Genomic DNA, 16,182 nt, shown 5'->3' with positions numbered 1-16,182 from the left:
TTCTGTATCATCTAAAAGGAGCGTATCCAACCAGACATACAAGAGCTGTAATTATGTGAGACAAACGATTGTACAATTCTGCAGTTTCCTTCAGCTCTATGGAGGATCTTGCAGCTCACTGTCTTGGTTTTAGGCTCACAACTTAACTGTTTTGGTTCACTCTCAGTGCTTTCATTAGTTTCCAGCAGCAGCAGGCAGCTGTTTTCAGTCAAAAAGTCCTAAAAACTATCTGTACGCCACTTGTTTAGCACCTAAAGGTACCTGTGAAGTTTTTGTCCACTAGTTTCTTTGTAACTGTGCACATGCACATGGACACATGTGCACACGAGTGGCACAATAGACATTCTAGAAAATGGTTTGGAGCCACATGAAGCGACAGGCAATAGTAACACGCCAAGAAATGCAGTTCGGCAGCAAAGGCAAGGAAGATGAAGATTAAAGTTAGCAAACATGGACTCCATGCAGATTTTATATTTTTAGCTTTGCAAATGTTTTATAAGGAAGGAAATACGTCCAATACATCTGTTAGACAGCTAATGAAACACATAATGTGCTCTGGTGAGAACCACTGTATGCAAATAGTAACTTTTTTGTTTACAAGAAAATGCCTCAGGGTACATTTTACAGTAGAAACGAAGACGTTTTTTTTTTTCTTTGAAATGCGGTTCTGTCCCTTTTTATCATCCTGTGTCCCCTCTGTAAATTTGGAGGTTTTTGCAGGATCGTGTCAGAGCTATTGATGAGTTCTTTTTTAACTCAGAAACAGTTTATGACTCTTGTGGTGGATAATTGATCTGTTGATTGATGGATATGAGGAGCAGCTACAGTGAGTATATGCAAACTTTTACTCTCAATGTGTCTGATGTTCTGCTGCTTTATCTGTGCCCAGAGTATGCTCTGCGCTCCGGGAGGTGTAACGCGTAATTAAACAGTATATATATTTCAACAGCACTCCTAATGATGGTCCAGCTCCAAAACTAGAAAAGCTATTTGTGGCGGTAGATGTTTTAATGGCGGCGGGCTGCCACTGTTTTTACATTTTGCATTAAAATCAATGAATCTAGTCAGTGCATCCTGTTGGTGATAAGGTCCAGGTCATTAATTCCATACCAGTTAATATAAGTTACATGCTTTATTGCATTGCCAACTGCAAAGATTGAGCTTTTGTAGCAGGTAAAAAACAATGCTCCACCCCACATGCACTAATGTATTTCAACTGCAAGTTAGTAAACGCAGGTTTAAGTAAATCACGATGTGTTCTTCACCTTAACTTTCTGATCAGTACTGACATACAGTATTAATATTGCCATGAAGACAGTAACTGAATCAGTGTCTCTCAAACCAAGCAAGAAATAATAGCATAAAGGCCGTGTCATCCCAGTGTGTCGTCTCAAATGGTGACAGGTTTTTTTTTGTCATAATTATGGGATAGTCTTCTCATAATTATCACAAATATTTCCTAATTATGAAAAGTTTCCTCATAATGACAAGATAGTAAGTTATAATCATGAGATACTGAGTAATAATTATAAGAGAAGACATTTTTTTCTCCCTTGGATGAATGTGATATGCTTCAATGCTGTATCAGTAAAATGGAAATGTTATCAGTGTTCCTTCACATTGTTTTGAATTGGAGAGAATAATTTCATACATTTCATTCAGATAGGGCTGAAGTGAATGATATCAGTCTTGTGGCTGCTTAACATGTATCTGCATGCCTCAAATTAATCGTGTATGAAGATGTTAATGATTTTAGTTTTAGTCTTCCTATAGGGTAAACTGCTCTGGGCACAAAGTAAAAGGCCACTAATCAATCAGCTGTGTCAAAAATAGCAATATATGGCCCTATATAAAACGAGTTTTCCTTCTAGTTTATTTTACAAGTATTGCAACAGGACTATTAGATGTCCTTCTCTACTTTGCTTTTGTTATTGCATGCCATGCAATAGCAATAGCATCAATGATGAATGAACACTATGTTCCTAAAGCACTCTGGCATAGACGCAGTGGAGACTTTCCATTTGTACTGAATGGAGGCCTCATTTGTAGCTCTATTTGTTCAATAACTAGAACATAATTCATTATATAAGATAAATCATTTTGGTTACTGTCAGAGTCCAGCCTCCTGTTTATTAATTTTCCTTTGAAAGTGCACAGTGGTCATGAAAAATCATTTTTTGTGTATTAGAGACAACATTCATTGTCTACATATACACATCTGTGGCAAAGCAACTATATATTTAAGAAATGCTACTACTTCCTTACATTAATACAACCACTTTGACCCAGGATTTGTCCTCAGTGGTACATGGTGTGAAAGTATACTGCAAAAGTAATCAAATTTCAATAAATCATTGTATTTTGATATTGGAGTTAAGATGATTTTAACCTTTGCGGTCACTTTGAAGCCACTAAAATCAATATTTATGTATAAACAATGGGTTACATGTCTACTTGTATGTGAGAAGGTGATGAACCAACAGTTAATTATCACTCAACTCTGCAATTCCTCTCAGCTAACCAGAGCATTTCAGGATTTTTTTTTTTAGCTCATTGCTTGTTTTTAGGGACATCCACTTTGCTGTTTTGGATCACAAATCGCTCCTGTCTGCATTGTTTTTAGCAGCAGAAGGCAGCTAGTTTCATTAGGTACTCAGCACTATACTATCCAGTTACATATTTGAGCGTTCGGCAGCTAAAAAGTAAGATATTTCCCTCCAGAGCTGGTGTAGACCAAAAACTGAGCTAAAACGAAAGTTGAATACTGGGATGTCATTCTTCATTGAGAAGTTAAAGGTGCTCTATGTGCTCTAACTAATTTATTCTGGGCATATAATAAAAACAGATTTGATTGATATTGTAGCCTGATCATGACTCAAAAATATTCATCTCAAACTGCGCTGTGACTACCCAAACCTCATGTAAATTGTGGTTCCCAAACTGTTAAAAGGCCACATAACAGTGTGTGCTTAAAGTTCACCAGCAGTGCATGAAAAAGATTCATTGGGGCAGCATAAACTACGCCTTCTGTCAAATATATAAAACCATCTGCACAGGCCCACTCAGAATAAAAAAAAATGTTATTGGCAAATGGTTCATTAGCTGTAACACTGGGATTCACAAGCCAATAATGACTTGCATATATTGGTCAGTAATGGATGAAGGGTGATTGCATTAATAGCAAATCAACAAAATGACCTCTAACTCTGATCCTATTGTTTGTATCCATCTGTTCTATTACTCTGTCATCTTTTCCAATATCCTCTCTCTTCTCGTCTTTCTCTCCCCTCAGTCAGTTGTCATCCCTCCATCAGGGCCAGTCACTAAGGAGAAAGAAAAGACGCAGCGTGTTGTCCATTTTCTCTGGCTTTCGCAAGAACCGCAACTCCACCATCTCTAACCAGGACTCGGAGTAAGTATGCAGCACAGGGGCTGAGTGGAGGGGATGAAATTAACATTTAAGTGCATGGACCTAGAGAATGAGACGGCTGTTAAATTAATCCAGCGCTGGGCATTAACGTCACTTCATAGCTTCATAAATATTTTAATGGAAGAAAATGTTTTGCTGTCTCCAACTGTTTTCCTTTGCTTTGAATTTATGGCATTGCATACATTTAAGCTGCCGTTACATTACAGCGCCATAGTTTAAAAAGTAGACTGTATTGCAAAGGGGAAAAGTGAAAAGGCAAACGTTATTGTTGAAAATAAACTACCAAAGGAGTTACACATAGTGGAGAAAAAGGCAGTCAGAGCTGCGCGTGTGTTTCAACTGACAGATGCGCTCATAAATTGAACTTAAAGGAATTGTTGCGATGCTGAAAAGTGGTGACGCAAACACCTCTTCTGTTTAACAACCGTGCTGCAGCGAACGGAGGCCAAGTTTTACAGCAGCCTACAGTAGTCTGAAAGAGTCGAATAAAATAACAGCTGACTCATCTAAAGGATAGCTATAGATAGACACGGCTTTTAAAAAAAAAGGTCAACCATGCTGTACAGTATAGCATTTTACCTTCAGATTGTTGCTAAGCAATCAAAGAGATTGTTCTTGTTCTTCTCACCGTTTCTTTTTACAACTGCGCAGTGTGTGGGAATTGCAGCGGCATCTGGTCCAAAATGTGTTCATTTACTACGACATCTTCAAATTGTTGACATAAGAAGCGAGAGCATGTGATGTTCAGTAAATTGTAATAAAAGGTCAAGTGTGCAGGATTCAGGGGGATATATGGAAGAAATTGCTTGTAATATGTTAACTATGTTTTCTTCTCTAGACTCTAGTCTCTAGACTATAATGACCTGGAAACACAGACACAACGTGAAACTGCTTTATTCTGTGTTTTTACTTGTTTAAATCACCTGGCCTGTTGGTTTGGGAGAGAGAAAAAAAAACCTTTGCAGATTATTTGCCCCTTGGTAAAAACCTCCTGAACAATGAATTGTAACATTAACACTAAACTAGAACTAAACCCCCAGACCAGTTTTTTCAGTTAAAAACCAAAATATATACTGGTAGTGTTGTTCATTGATTCAGGTCTAATCTTGAAATTTTTGTGCAAAGTATTAAAATTCTACATATTGTGTGTGAATATGCATAGAGAATGCCCTCTGAAGGTTGAAACCTGCTATTGCACTTGAATTTTACTTGAATTTTGCTTTAAGCTCACATTGTGCGGTGTCTGTCACCGCCCTGCCGCCACCCTCTCACCAATAGACCCCACCCTTTCTTCTCTGCAGGCTGTGGAGGGTCAGACAGCGGTCTGTAACGCTCACCACATACATGAAACAAAAGCCCCATGAACAAACAGCCAATAACAGAGGTGCACACTTGTCACCTTTTGGCAAAAATTGCCATTTTGAATCCAAAATAGGTCATTTGTGAGATTTGTTCACCTCCTATGAGTTTTTGAAAAGGGTTGATTGTTGTGGGGGTGCGAGGAGAAGACAGAATCATGGGGAGTAAATGAGGTCAGTTTGTCTGTCCTCATGGTAAGAATCTCTTAAAGTAGTGTTATGATAAGTTGTGGCTTTATGACGATGTGTCAGGCATGGCAATTTTAGCCCCATTAGGTTGTTTTTATTTAGCAAACATTAGCCAGTGTTTCCCTTGCGCCACTGCTAGTACTGAGTTACGATATGATGCATTCAAGCGTTATTCAGTAAAAATGACAACTGGGTGAATAGAAATATATTGTTTTCATGTCATGTTTAATGTAATCTTATAAAAAGTAGTTTTTACCGCGAAACTTGAATAAATGCCGCTTTTTGAAGGCAAAAACGGAGCACTTAATATTTTTGGACTTACAAACGATTTTCAGTCAAAATTAGTGAGGGTAGGCACGTACAAACAGCTGCTCCTGGCTTGCGTCTCTCTCTCTTTCTCTCAGAGAAAGTTGAAGTTTTGTTTACAACCACAGAAAGCAAGGAAGAACCAAACTAAAGTTTTCTGTCTGTCTATTGATCTTCTCTGCTTCCTTTCAGTGCTGAGGACAGTGCTGCACCTTAACACATGCGCGCATGCACACACACACGCACACACGCACGCACGCACGCGCACACACACACACACACACACACACACACACATACCACTTCATATGCAACTCCAACATGCAACAAACAGCAATGGAGTCCAATTATAAATAAGTTCTTATGCCAAGTCGAAAAGACAAATTGTTCAGTCGGGTGTTTCAGCTCTTTTGTCTGGTGCGGACAAAAATAAACAAATGTTGTAAAAGAGAATATGGATCAAGAGGGGAAGAAAAAAAAACTAAACATGATTCAACTATCATTCAGCAACAGGCAACACTCGACAAATCGGATGAGTTTACATAAATTCTTAGTCTGGGATACTGCTAGTGCAATGTATAAATAACATAACAAGTAGGTGAATTTGAGGGCACGTTAGATCACCCAACACTTAGTCACATCATCCTGTGCCTCTCAGGCAAAACCTCAGCCCCAGAAACGTGTGTGAATATGATTCACATATCAAAATGTCTTGTGTTGTCTGTCTGTCCGCTCCAGCAGCGCCTCGGAGAACGTCTACTCGATGATTCAGCACCCTAAGGAAGCTGGGAGGCCAGAGAGCGCTGTTCCCGGAGCAAACGGGACCATGTCTTCACCTCGGCCCATGCAGGGCGTACCTGTGCATGGGATGAGGGCTGCCAGCCCCCCCTGCCTCATCCAAAGACAGGTACAGTGTCGGGGACGGTCACAGTGAGCATGCAGTCAACACTGTTCTACTAGAAATCTAAACTCTAACAACAACAGGCAGCTACTGACAGTGAATTGCAATCAGCTCAGAGGGTGCTTGTTCTGGCTAAATGTGACCTTTGACCTGTGGAAGCATAGTGAAACTTTATTAGTGTGTATTTTATTTTCCAAATAGCCAAAACTCTTTGGCACAAGTGTCATTATTCCCCTGTGGAATAGTGCGCCAAACTGGCACAGCAAACACTTTAAAAAATGCAAATGTGCAACTATTTAAAAAAAATCATATCTTCTGTCTGCTTTTAATCCAACTCATAAATTGGGATCCAATTTGCATCCTGTTCCAAATTCCTACAGTTTCACATGGCACGACGCAGTGCATGCTGTGCCCACAACCAGTCTACCCAGTCCAGTCCTGTGTTGGATGTGTGTAGCTTGTCAGATTTGTGGAGGACTATATGGCCTATTTTAAAATCTCTTGCCTAGAGGCACGTGCAGACACAGAGAGAGTTGGAGTTTTCCAAATCCCTTTGGTTCTAAAAGTAGAGTCCATGGATCCTCACTGAGCCTTGAGGGGATTTGAGGACATCCCCAGAAAAATGAGGGCTAATTTAATTTTAGTATAATTAATTTCACTAGAATTGCAAAATTGTTAATCGCAGCCTTCACTCTCTCTGCTGTTACCACCAGACTAGACAATTTAATGATTCAGTTCATCATCTACAACAAGGAATCCTAAACCGTGTATTATGAGGCATGTGAGGTTAAGTTTTAACCCTTTGAAACCTGAGCAAATTGGCTTGATTTTTTTTTCAAAAGCATGGGAACAAGGCAATGTGCTTCTTAAGAAGAAATTAAATTAATTAGAAAAATTATAAAAAAGTACAAGAAAGTTACCTAAAAATAGAAATAAAAAAATAACGTGAAAAATAACCCCCCCCCCAAAATGGAAATGACCTGAAAAAGGTGCTTAAAATAATAATAACTGTAGAATAATTATAAATGCATAGTTATGATAATTTTTAATCTAGTTTTTTTAATTTTCCAAATCTACTGAGTTCTTGCAATTTGTAAAAGCGTTTTTGCCAAGTTGCTCATTGCCTTTTCTCCCATGTTTTTAAAAGACATCAAACCTATTTGCTCAGATTTTGAAGGTTTTATCCCTTTCAAGGTGTCTGACTCCAGCACAAGAAAAGTAATGTCGATCCAGGTTTCAAAGGTTTAAAGACTCAGTTATGTATCTTTTTTGTGTTTTTGTCCTTGTCCAGTCCACAGACCTGGTCAGCATGGTGTACAGCTGCATCGGGGCCGAAATCGAAGACTCGGATGGGAGCAGCACCTGTGACATCAAAGAGACAGAGCAAGACGCCGACAGATCAACTGCCATCTCAGATGTCCCAGCAGACACTCGGACGAATGGCCACGTGGTGTCCTCCAAACAACAGACGGACAGACAGATGGAGACGGGCAGGCAGGAGAGGATCGTGCCCCTGACAGACTCAAGGACTGAGACGGAGGAGGACAGACAGAGCAGCGGAGGAAGCGTGGCCCCCTGTGGGCCGAGGCCAGACCCGCCCCCACAGAGCACCAAGCCCAGTCTGGTTGTCATGAAGCAGAGACACCTGCAGGAGAGTTTAGGTACTGCAGCCCAGACACCATGTGGAGTTTTATTAACATCATTTTATAGATGCATCGCCTCAGTTTGTTTCCTCATTCTAACAGCCCAAGTGACTCGTACCGTTAAATACATAATGTTGAACTTCACATGCTCCTCAGAATACAGTCGCTGCATATAAGCTTCTGTGCTTCCCAAGAACAACACAGATCACTGAATAGAAAGCAAGCATGCTTACTTATTAAATACCTTTACCCTGGTAGGTAGCATTGCATCACAAAAATTGTTAAATACTTAAGTTCACCGTCAGTTGTTGGAAAAGAAATGCAGTTTCTTTCCTTTTGATCACTGCAGAAGTGCTGCGATGTACTGAGCTGTGTCAGGGCTATGGCTTAGCATATATTGAATATAATAACTGTATCGCAGCCTTTTTCCACGATATTTAAAGTGCCTATATCGGGAACATCGAGTTTAAATTGTCACACTTTTTTAAAGTCACTGGAGTGACACTCACTTCGCCGTTTTGGTTCTCTCGCTCTCTCCTTTTGCTCACCCCCTCTCAAAATCACACACAAAAAGAGAGACTCACACACATGGCACGTCACACACACTCAGTTTCTCCCGAGCTGTAGAGTGCAAGCAGGCGAAACATGTTTTTGTATCTACAGGCCTCCAGACTGTGACTATTTAGTGGAATTTTACAACCATGGAACACCAGTGCAACTGGCAAATATTATTATTAAATGAACTGAAGAGCTTTTAGTTTGTTTCCAGCTCACAGCAAGTAAATCCTCACATATGACGGCTCTGCGACATTTTCTTTTAACTGCTTAATGCCAACATCTAACTGTTGACTGGAAGCTTCCAAGTTCACAGCAAAAAAAAAAAAAAAAAAAACACTTCCAGCCCAAGATGAGCTGGATGCTTCAGAATAAAAGCACCAGTGGTTCTGCTTTTATTTATTCAATTACAACAATACTTCATTTAACTTTATTATAACTGCATATTATTTAACTTTATTATGACAGTACTTTATTTAACTTAATTGTAACTGTAGTTCATTTGATAATTTTGTGTTTTCATTGTCTAGAGTAGTTTAGAAGGGATTTCAAAACACAGAGATATACACATGTATTGCACCATTTCAAATACTGACTTCAGCAGATATTGTTTTTTTTATCTCTCATTTTTCATCATACTGCTGGCAGCATTATTTTAGAAACACTACTTTATTTCAAAATTAAGTAATAATTTAGATTAAAAGCATCACAACTTTGTGACAACCATAATACTGTCTGATAAAATGTGACACTAGGTATAATTAGTGTGACATGCTGAAGACAGCTGGCTGGTTCTGTGTAATTATATGCTTTTTTCAAAATCCATTTGCTGATGTTAAATGCAGCATGTGGCACCTTTTTTGCCCCCAGTTGATGGTAGTTACTCGCTATAATGTAAAATTAATGATGAACTAACAGATTTACATGCAGTAAAAAGAAATATATAGATGTCAGATATCATAATACTGATTGACACCGATGCATTTATGGTTAAACTCTACTTGCTATGTGGCTGCCTGTTAAGTTAGATGTTTATTTTTGTTGTTTTTTGGTTTGGTTTGTCTAATCTTGTTTGATTTTATTTTTATATCTTTCTTTTTTCCCTTTTTTTATGACTGTAGATCCTTTTATATCTATATTATTTGTGCAATGCTCATACGAAGCCAAAAAAGCTCAGATGAAGCCAAATAAGAAGTAAGAAAACTTCTGTGCTATAGAAGCCAAGATTAGTTCAACATCATTAAAAGAACATTTGCTGAAGAGAAGTTTGTCAGAGTGAGTTGGACAGAGATGGACAGAGATTCGATTGGCTTAGTCCCAAAAGCTGTCCAAAACTATAATGGCCTTTACAGAAAGAGGGCCTCAGTTCTCAGCTCCTGTTGGTTTCAAATCCAGACTTTGTAATGAAAAAAACAACAACCTCCTCAGCTATAAAAGCAACTTTAGACTGTACTGGCTTAAAGGGAATTAAAATATCAGTATTATAACAGGGGGCCAGAACAGTGCAAATCAATGTAAAGATATGCAGACATAAAAAAAGCGAAATGGTACAGAAAAGTAGACTTTTATCTCTACTCATTAACTGGAGATGATGTCAATGACAACCCAGCAGCATATCAACATGAATATAGACACATACACATGTATATGATTATGATTTTTTTTGTCTCCCTTGAGGTCGTAGAAACCCCTTAAGACAGAAATTTCAAGCACCCCAGTCCATAATTGCAGGTCCTTTACTGTTATTGTTACTCTTTATCTTCTGTTTGTGCAATGCATGTATGTTTTGGCACCGATTTCGGTCCCTTCCTTAGTCAAGGTTTACATTTCTAATTACAGAACGCACATGAAATATGTGCACCTGCTACTTTGTGCTTAAAGGATTTGAATTTTCAAACAAAGCTTTGACAGATCATTGTAGAATCTGTGTTGACTGTATTTTTGTCTTTCCAGAAGAGGCAGGAAGGCTGCAAGGAGAAGAAGACCAGTGTGACAGAAAGCATGAAGAGAAGCAGAGAGCGCGAGGGCCGGAGGGACAGCGTCCTCTTTTACCCAATAAGGTATGTGTGCAGCATGTAAAACAGAAAGACACAAAAAGAAAAACAGAGGACACATTTTGAAGTAAGTCTCAAGCAGCAGACACCCTAACATAAGCAAGTGCTCTTCCTTCAGCCCAATCTCGACCTCTCAAGAGACAAGACCTCTCCGGAGAAGGTTGTGACCTCTCCCAAAACCTCACCCGTCAGTCCAGGTGGAGAACCGGCCAACGAACAGAGGAGCTTGCCTTCTGCTCAACCAATCATTCCAGAGGAGGAGACCGCTGACAGGGAAAGCCCACCAACATCTGCCAAGTCTGGGACAGACGCAGCAGATCCTGTCAGTCCAGGTACAACGTACAACTTACTGTAGACCAAAGTAGTGACAGAAGTTGGAAATTAAAATTTAAACAGTGTGGTTGTTACTTTAAAGTTATTTTCTTGGAATTTTTGTTAAAGTTTCAGATCTTACAGACTATACTAGAAGTGGATGAATTTTTGTGTACTACAGTTTTAAAGCCTCAAGTTTGGTATTTTGGCCATAGCCATCTTGGTTTTTTGGTGGAGAACTTTCTGGAATGTAGAGTAGTGGATGACCTATTACCCAAAGCATACCCTGCTTTATTGTCTCTTTTTCTTTAAATGGGACCATAATTTACAAAATTACCATTGTGCTATATTGAAGAAGACTTGCAAGTAGTGACTGAGACCATAAACTCAGCGGAAAAATGTTTACTGAAGTAATAAATCATGTGAGATATGGATCATTTTCGTGAAGACTTCGATATAATCTGACCTTTTGCAACCAGTGGAATCGCCCCCTAGTGGCCATTAGAAAAAATGCAGGTCTTAGGCACTTCTGCATTGGCTTCACTTTGTAGACCCAGAAGCTACTTCTACTTATTTCATACACTCTGTGGTCAGTAAAGTCGTGTCGGCGGAAGAAATGCAAATGGTGATATTAATTTTGACCATTCTACTGACCAGATGAGGAAGAAGGCCGTAATGGATTTCCAGCACCATCACGTCACACCAGGAAGTCCAACTCGTTTGACATAGGTACTGTATGTCTGACTCTGGTTTCAGCCCTCCTGCTGTTTTACACACACCATATACACAATCTGCATGCTATTCACTTCTAAACAGTGATGCCTGAGACAAACGCACATCTTGCTATTTTTCTTCATAATTCATGTCAGTGGCGCAGTGCCTTTGTTATTTTTTATGAAATAAAAGCAGCATGAGTCTCTTTATTTGTTGTGCTCCCAAGCCTGTAGAGTTTGCTGGCTATGCACCTACCGCATTACCGCTTCATCCTGCAACCCCTTTTCAGTCCCCACTCCCAACTCTGTGCGTGTGTGTGTGTCTCATGCCATCTCCCCTCAGGCATGGAACGGGACAGCCCCTACGATCTGGAGAGGTCCTCAGATCGCAGATTCCCTGTGAAAAAGCCCTGTTTTCCTCAGTACAGAAACAGATCTCTGGACTACCCTGCTGGGACCAGGTGTATGTATCTGTTTCACTTCCTGCAAATATGTACGGTATGACAACCATGAAGGAAAAAAGATATGCACCCATGTGCTTTTATACAGTTCAAAGTAATATGATGATTTTTATCTGATATAGTTCAGTTTTAAATTCACTGAAAGTAGAGTCACTTAATCTAAAGTTAATTAAAAGCATTTTGTAACTTAAAAAAAAAACCTCACCAGTGTAGTGTTTTTCATGGATGAGTCATACCTTCATATTGGATGCATGCTTGTTCCGGTATTTTATAAATGGCTGACCAAAGAAAGAGATCATAAAACATAATTTAAAGACGTAATTTGGCTGTTTTCCAGAAATAACATGATTGCAGCTGGCAGCCGGATCTGACACTGCCTGGATAAGTGTGCTATTAAACAAGAACCTCACCATTTTTCAAACAAGGACCTTTTATCTCTCGCACTTTAATTAAAGCTGATTCCTTTTTGATACTACGTTGTGTTATTGAGATAATTGGCAGCTGTGCTCAACCGATTCGTCATCAGTTTCTCCTCGGAGCCATTTGGTATTGGACTAAAAAACAAAGGAATTGTAGGTGCACTAATGACACGGCAAAACCACTGCCAATTACCTCTGAAATACACAGCTGTATGTACCTGCTGCATGGGACTCAATCATAAAAAGATCCACGTCACAAATAATGGCATAAAAGACAGTTTTGTAGAAAGTGTGAACGTAATTGGTCCTCTGTTGCCGGGCTAGTACAATTTCAGGAGGCTGTTGCATCAAGCAGAGACTTTATCATCTGGACAGTAGTCACATTGCCACATTTGCGTTTCCTGCATTAATATAAACCTGAATATTGGAAGTGTAAGGACAATGGATTCTTTGGGGCAGCAGAGCAAGCTGAAAACACATCTGACATTCAGTAGTATCACCTAAAAAACATGTTGGCATTCTTTTTACACATCCAGCAGACAGAACAACTGTAGCATTCATTTGGAGTTTATAGTGAATTGAATAGTGAAAATATACTTTTCCCCATTTTTTAAGGAATCCTGTGGAACTTCTTCAAGGACCGCTGGTTCAGAACCACTGGTTTATTAACAGGTGGTTGTCAAGAGCGAAGTTGTGTACCAAAAATCCAAAACAATGCAAAATAGACCAAAAGGCTTGGCATAATTGAGGGAAACTGCATGGTTTTGTTATAATTAGAGTTGGATTTGAAAAAAGGATTTTCTGATTCAAATGGATCTTCATTTGAATGCTCTGATATTGATTCATGAAATAAAATCCAGAGATTGATACAGTTTTCCCACAGTTATGGAAAACCTGGAAAAGACATGAAATTTCACAGTCACAGTTTCCAGGCCTTGAAAAGTCATGGAATAAGTAAAAATCATTAGAATTTTTTCATTTGAATTTTTTAATTTTACATTTTTTAAGATTTTTTACAGTAATCTTCTGTGATAAACATGTGTAGCACTTGTTTTTTTAACAAATGTATTTCCTGTAGCTGTTGACGTAGCATAGCTGTAAGATGCATTAATATGTGTCATTTTCTTATCATCATGTATGTTTCTGTAATTTTTTCCTGCGTTCTGCGTCTGCCTTCATGTATTCCTGTTAGCTGAAATTGTTTTTTGATTAGAGTGTGAATCAGATATGTCTGAAATGCCGTGCAACTGGGGTAAAAAAATGAAAGGCTCAATTAAAAAGCGTAGGATACCTGAATATATGCATTTTCTTATGGCTGCATGAGACTTCAACCTGATTCAATTTGTATGTCCGGCCTTTTGTTCTTTGTACAGCGAGATCTGGCATGAAAGACTGTTGAACCTCAGTCAAAACATGCTGGGAGCTGCTCCACTGAAGGCTTCACCAAGCCTTAAATGTCTGGTTGCATTTCAGATTTAAAAACCATGAACAAAGAGTTGTACGAAAACAAAGCCATACCAATGATATGGAAAATTGAGGAAATAATTGTGGTAATACCACAGTCAGATACATATTATGGAAAAAAGCAAAATATACTATATATTATAAATATGTATACATATATATATATATATATATATATTATATCAAGGTGGCCAAAAAAAATAACAGGCTGTGGCAACTTTAACATGCACATATATATAAATATATATATATGTGTGTGTGTGTGTGTGTGCCCATAGAGTTGTTGAAAATGATGGTCTCTGAAGCGTCATTTATACACTAGAATTATGCTTCGTTTTTCATTTTATTTACATTAATGCCTAGCTTAAAGGATTGCAGTTAGCATTTAATCAGTGTTTTGTCATTGAAATAAATGTGTGTGGGTTTTTTTTTTTAAATCTAATAGTATATCTAAAAATGTTTTCTATTTTGCACTCATAATAATGACATTTTTTTATGTTACATATTGTCATTATTTTGTAAATTTTAATTAATAAAAAAATACAGATAACTCAAGACTCTGAGGACCCTCTTGGAGTCTTGGACCTCCTGTTGAAGACCCATGGTATAAAATATTGATTGTAACAGCTTTAAACCAGAAATAACTTGATTTTTTGGCCACGTGGGGTCAGCACAAACACTGTATTTGGAGTTGATACGGTAAAGATGTTAGTGAAGAGCTGCCTGTTTACATATCAAGCACTTACACAACAACAATAGCTTTCATTTGAAGCCATGTTTGTGTTCAGCTGATGAATGTAAGGAGTTAATGTTCTTTGCTTGTTTCCACTCATCTAGGCAATTTATTTTGACAAATGACATATCCAAAAAACACTTAAGTCACAATATCTTCCCAAAATCCTTTAGTTATTTTCCTGTTTAAAAAAGTTTTTCCAGTGTCTCCTGTAGTGTACAGAAGCTGAGAGCTCAACTCTTCATCTCAAGATAATGGCATTTAAAACATGTATTATAAATAATTGCAAGCACTGCAGTTCTTGTGTCCTGTACAGGTTTGTCTCTTGCTTGTCTCTTTTGTCCAATATTAATTCTTGAGTCTGCAAGATAGGGTGAAGTTAGGCTTGTCACTACGGATGACCCATTTCACATTGCACATAATCACTTGATCCATTTCTAATGTAAAATGTTTGATTAGTGCAGCTTTAAAGTCATGTTCTAACACTGTATCTTCTTGTTCAGGTTATGAAAGTCCCCAACTTGGTAATCGAGACGCTTTATGACATTACCAGCGGACTAGAGGAAGTTTTCTGGGAAGGAAAGACTGGAACATGGAGGACTGGAGAGAGACAAGCTTTTGAACTGTGTGGACATGAGTGACAAAGCTCCAACAGCTGCTTTTTTTTAATTTTAATCCATGTAAACATTCGTTGCTGGAAATGCATGTACTGTATGCTTTCTGTTTTGAACTGGTTGCACTTGCTATGGTTTTTCTCAGGCATAAGGGAAGCTCTGACCTGCAGTACATAAAGCACACACTGTAGTTCATTGTCTCTCCAGTAGGCTTGTCATGAACTGTGTGGTGTTTGGGCAAAATAATTTAATATTGAAAACACTTGTCTTCTCACCCCCTTCCCTGTCTTTTACTGACAATCTGTGACAACAAAAAGTGAGTTTGTACTGTATTTATTCTAATGGAGGTGTAAATATGGAATATAAAACTGCACTAACCATTGTGGTTACTATACCAGTTAACAATCATGTTTTTATTTGTGATAATATAATTTGATAACTGTGTTTCTAAGTATGCTTTTCTTGGTGTATGCTGGTGATGATGATGATTGAGAAATGTGCACCATGCACTTAGCACTCCCATCTGTTCAAGAGTATTTAAGTCAGTCAGTGAATCACTTCCAGTTTTAATCTGATTTTGCAGGCCTGAAAATGAGTATATTTTCTAAAAATGCTTCTATGAATCAGAACAAATAAAATTGACTTTACACAAGGAACTGGATTGTTAAAATTTATTTTTAAGCATACCTTTTGAACCCTTTGAAACTTTCTTTTGAAACCTTTGAAATTTTCAAAAACAGGAGGAGGGCAAAAAGCAACTTAACAAGATGTGATCAAAAAAATAGCAACAATTTACAAAGTTCATTACCAGATTACCAGATAAAAAGTTAAAAACGAAAGAAAAAGACCTAGAAAAATTGCTGAAATTAAAATAATTTTTTGACTTTTTTATGCAGTTTTGGACGACATTCTATAGTATGTCAAAAATGTCAAATTTTGTCAAAGAATGGCTGAAAACAACATAGCTTGTAGAAAAACGTCATAGTATAGTATGTCATCAAAACGGCATGAAAAAGTCAGTATGTCGTCC

General features: G+C 38.2%; 1 protein-coding gene across 5 annotated transcripts in view; it reads left to right on the top strand.

The window, feature by feature from the left end:
* The window catches only part of carmil3 (capping protein regulator and myosin 1 linker 3), a 112,788-nt gene extending 97,192 nt beyond the window's left edge, over positions 1-15,596 (top strand). For 3 of the 5 annotated variants that reach the window (XM_042496966.2, XM_088085304.1, XM_088085302.1), the window contains exons 34-41: positions 3,293-3,412; positions 6,022-6,190; positions 7,476-7,845; positions 10,336-10,442; positions 10,555-10,768; positions 11,406-11,477; positions 11,805-11,924; positions 15,042-15,596. In XM_042496966.2, coding sequence (XP_042352900.2) covers positions 3,293-3,412; positions 6,022-6,190; positions 7,476-7,845; positions 10,336-10,442; positions 10,555-10,768; positions 11,406-11,477; positions 11,805-11,924; positions 15,042-15,082 — 1,213 coding nt within the window. In that variant the 3' untranslated portion in view covers positions 15,083-15,596. The remainder of the gene's footprint in view (positions 1-3,292; positions 3,413-6,021; positions 6,191-7,475; positions 7,846-10,335; positions 10,443-10,554; positions 10,769-11,405; positions 11,478-11,804; positions 11,925-15,041) is intronic. The other 2 variants (XM_088085303.1, XM_088085305.1) reach the window with 2 other exon arrangements.
* Positions 15,597-16,182: the final 586 nt, after the last annotated feature.

This window comes from Plectropomus leopardus, chromosome 12, assembly GCF_026936395.1.
Source record: "Plectropomus leopardus strain MGB_pleo_1.0 chromosome 12, ASM2693639v1, whole genome shotgun sequence".
Lineage (NCBI taxonomy): Eukaryota > Metazoa > Chordata > Actinopteri > Perciformes > Serranidae > Plectropomus > Plectropomus leopardus.
Note: the sequence above shows the minus strand (reverse complement) of the source record. Positions and strands in the feature narration are given on the sequence as shown.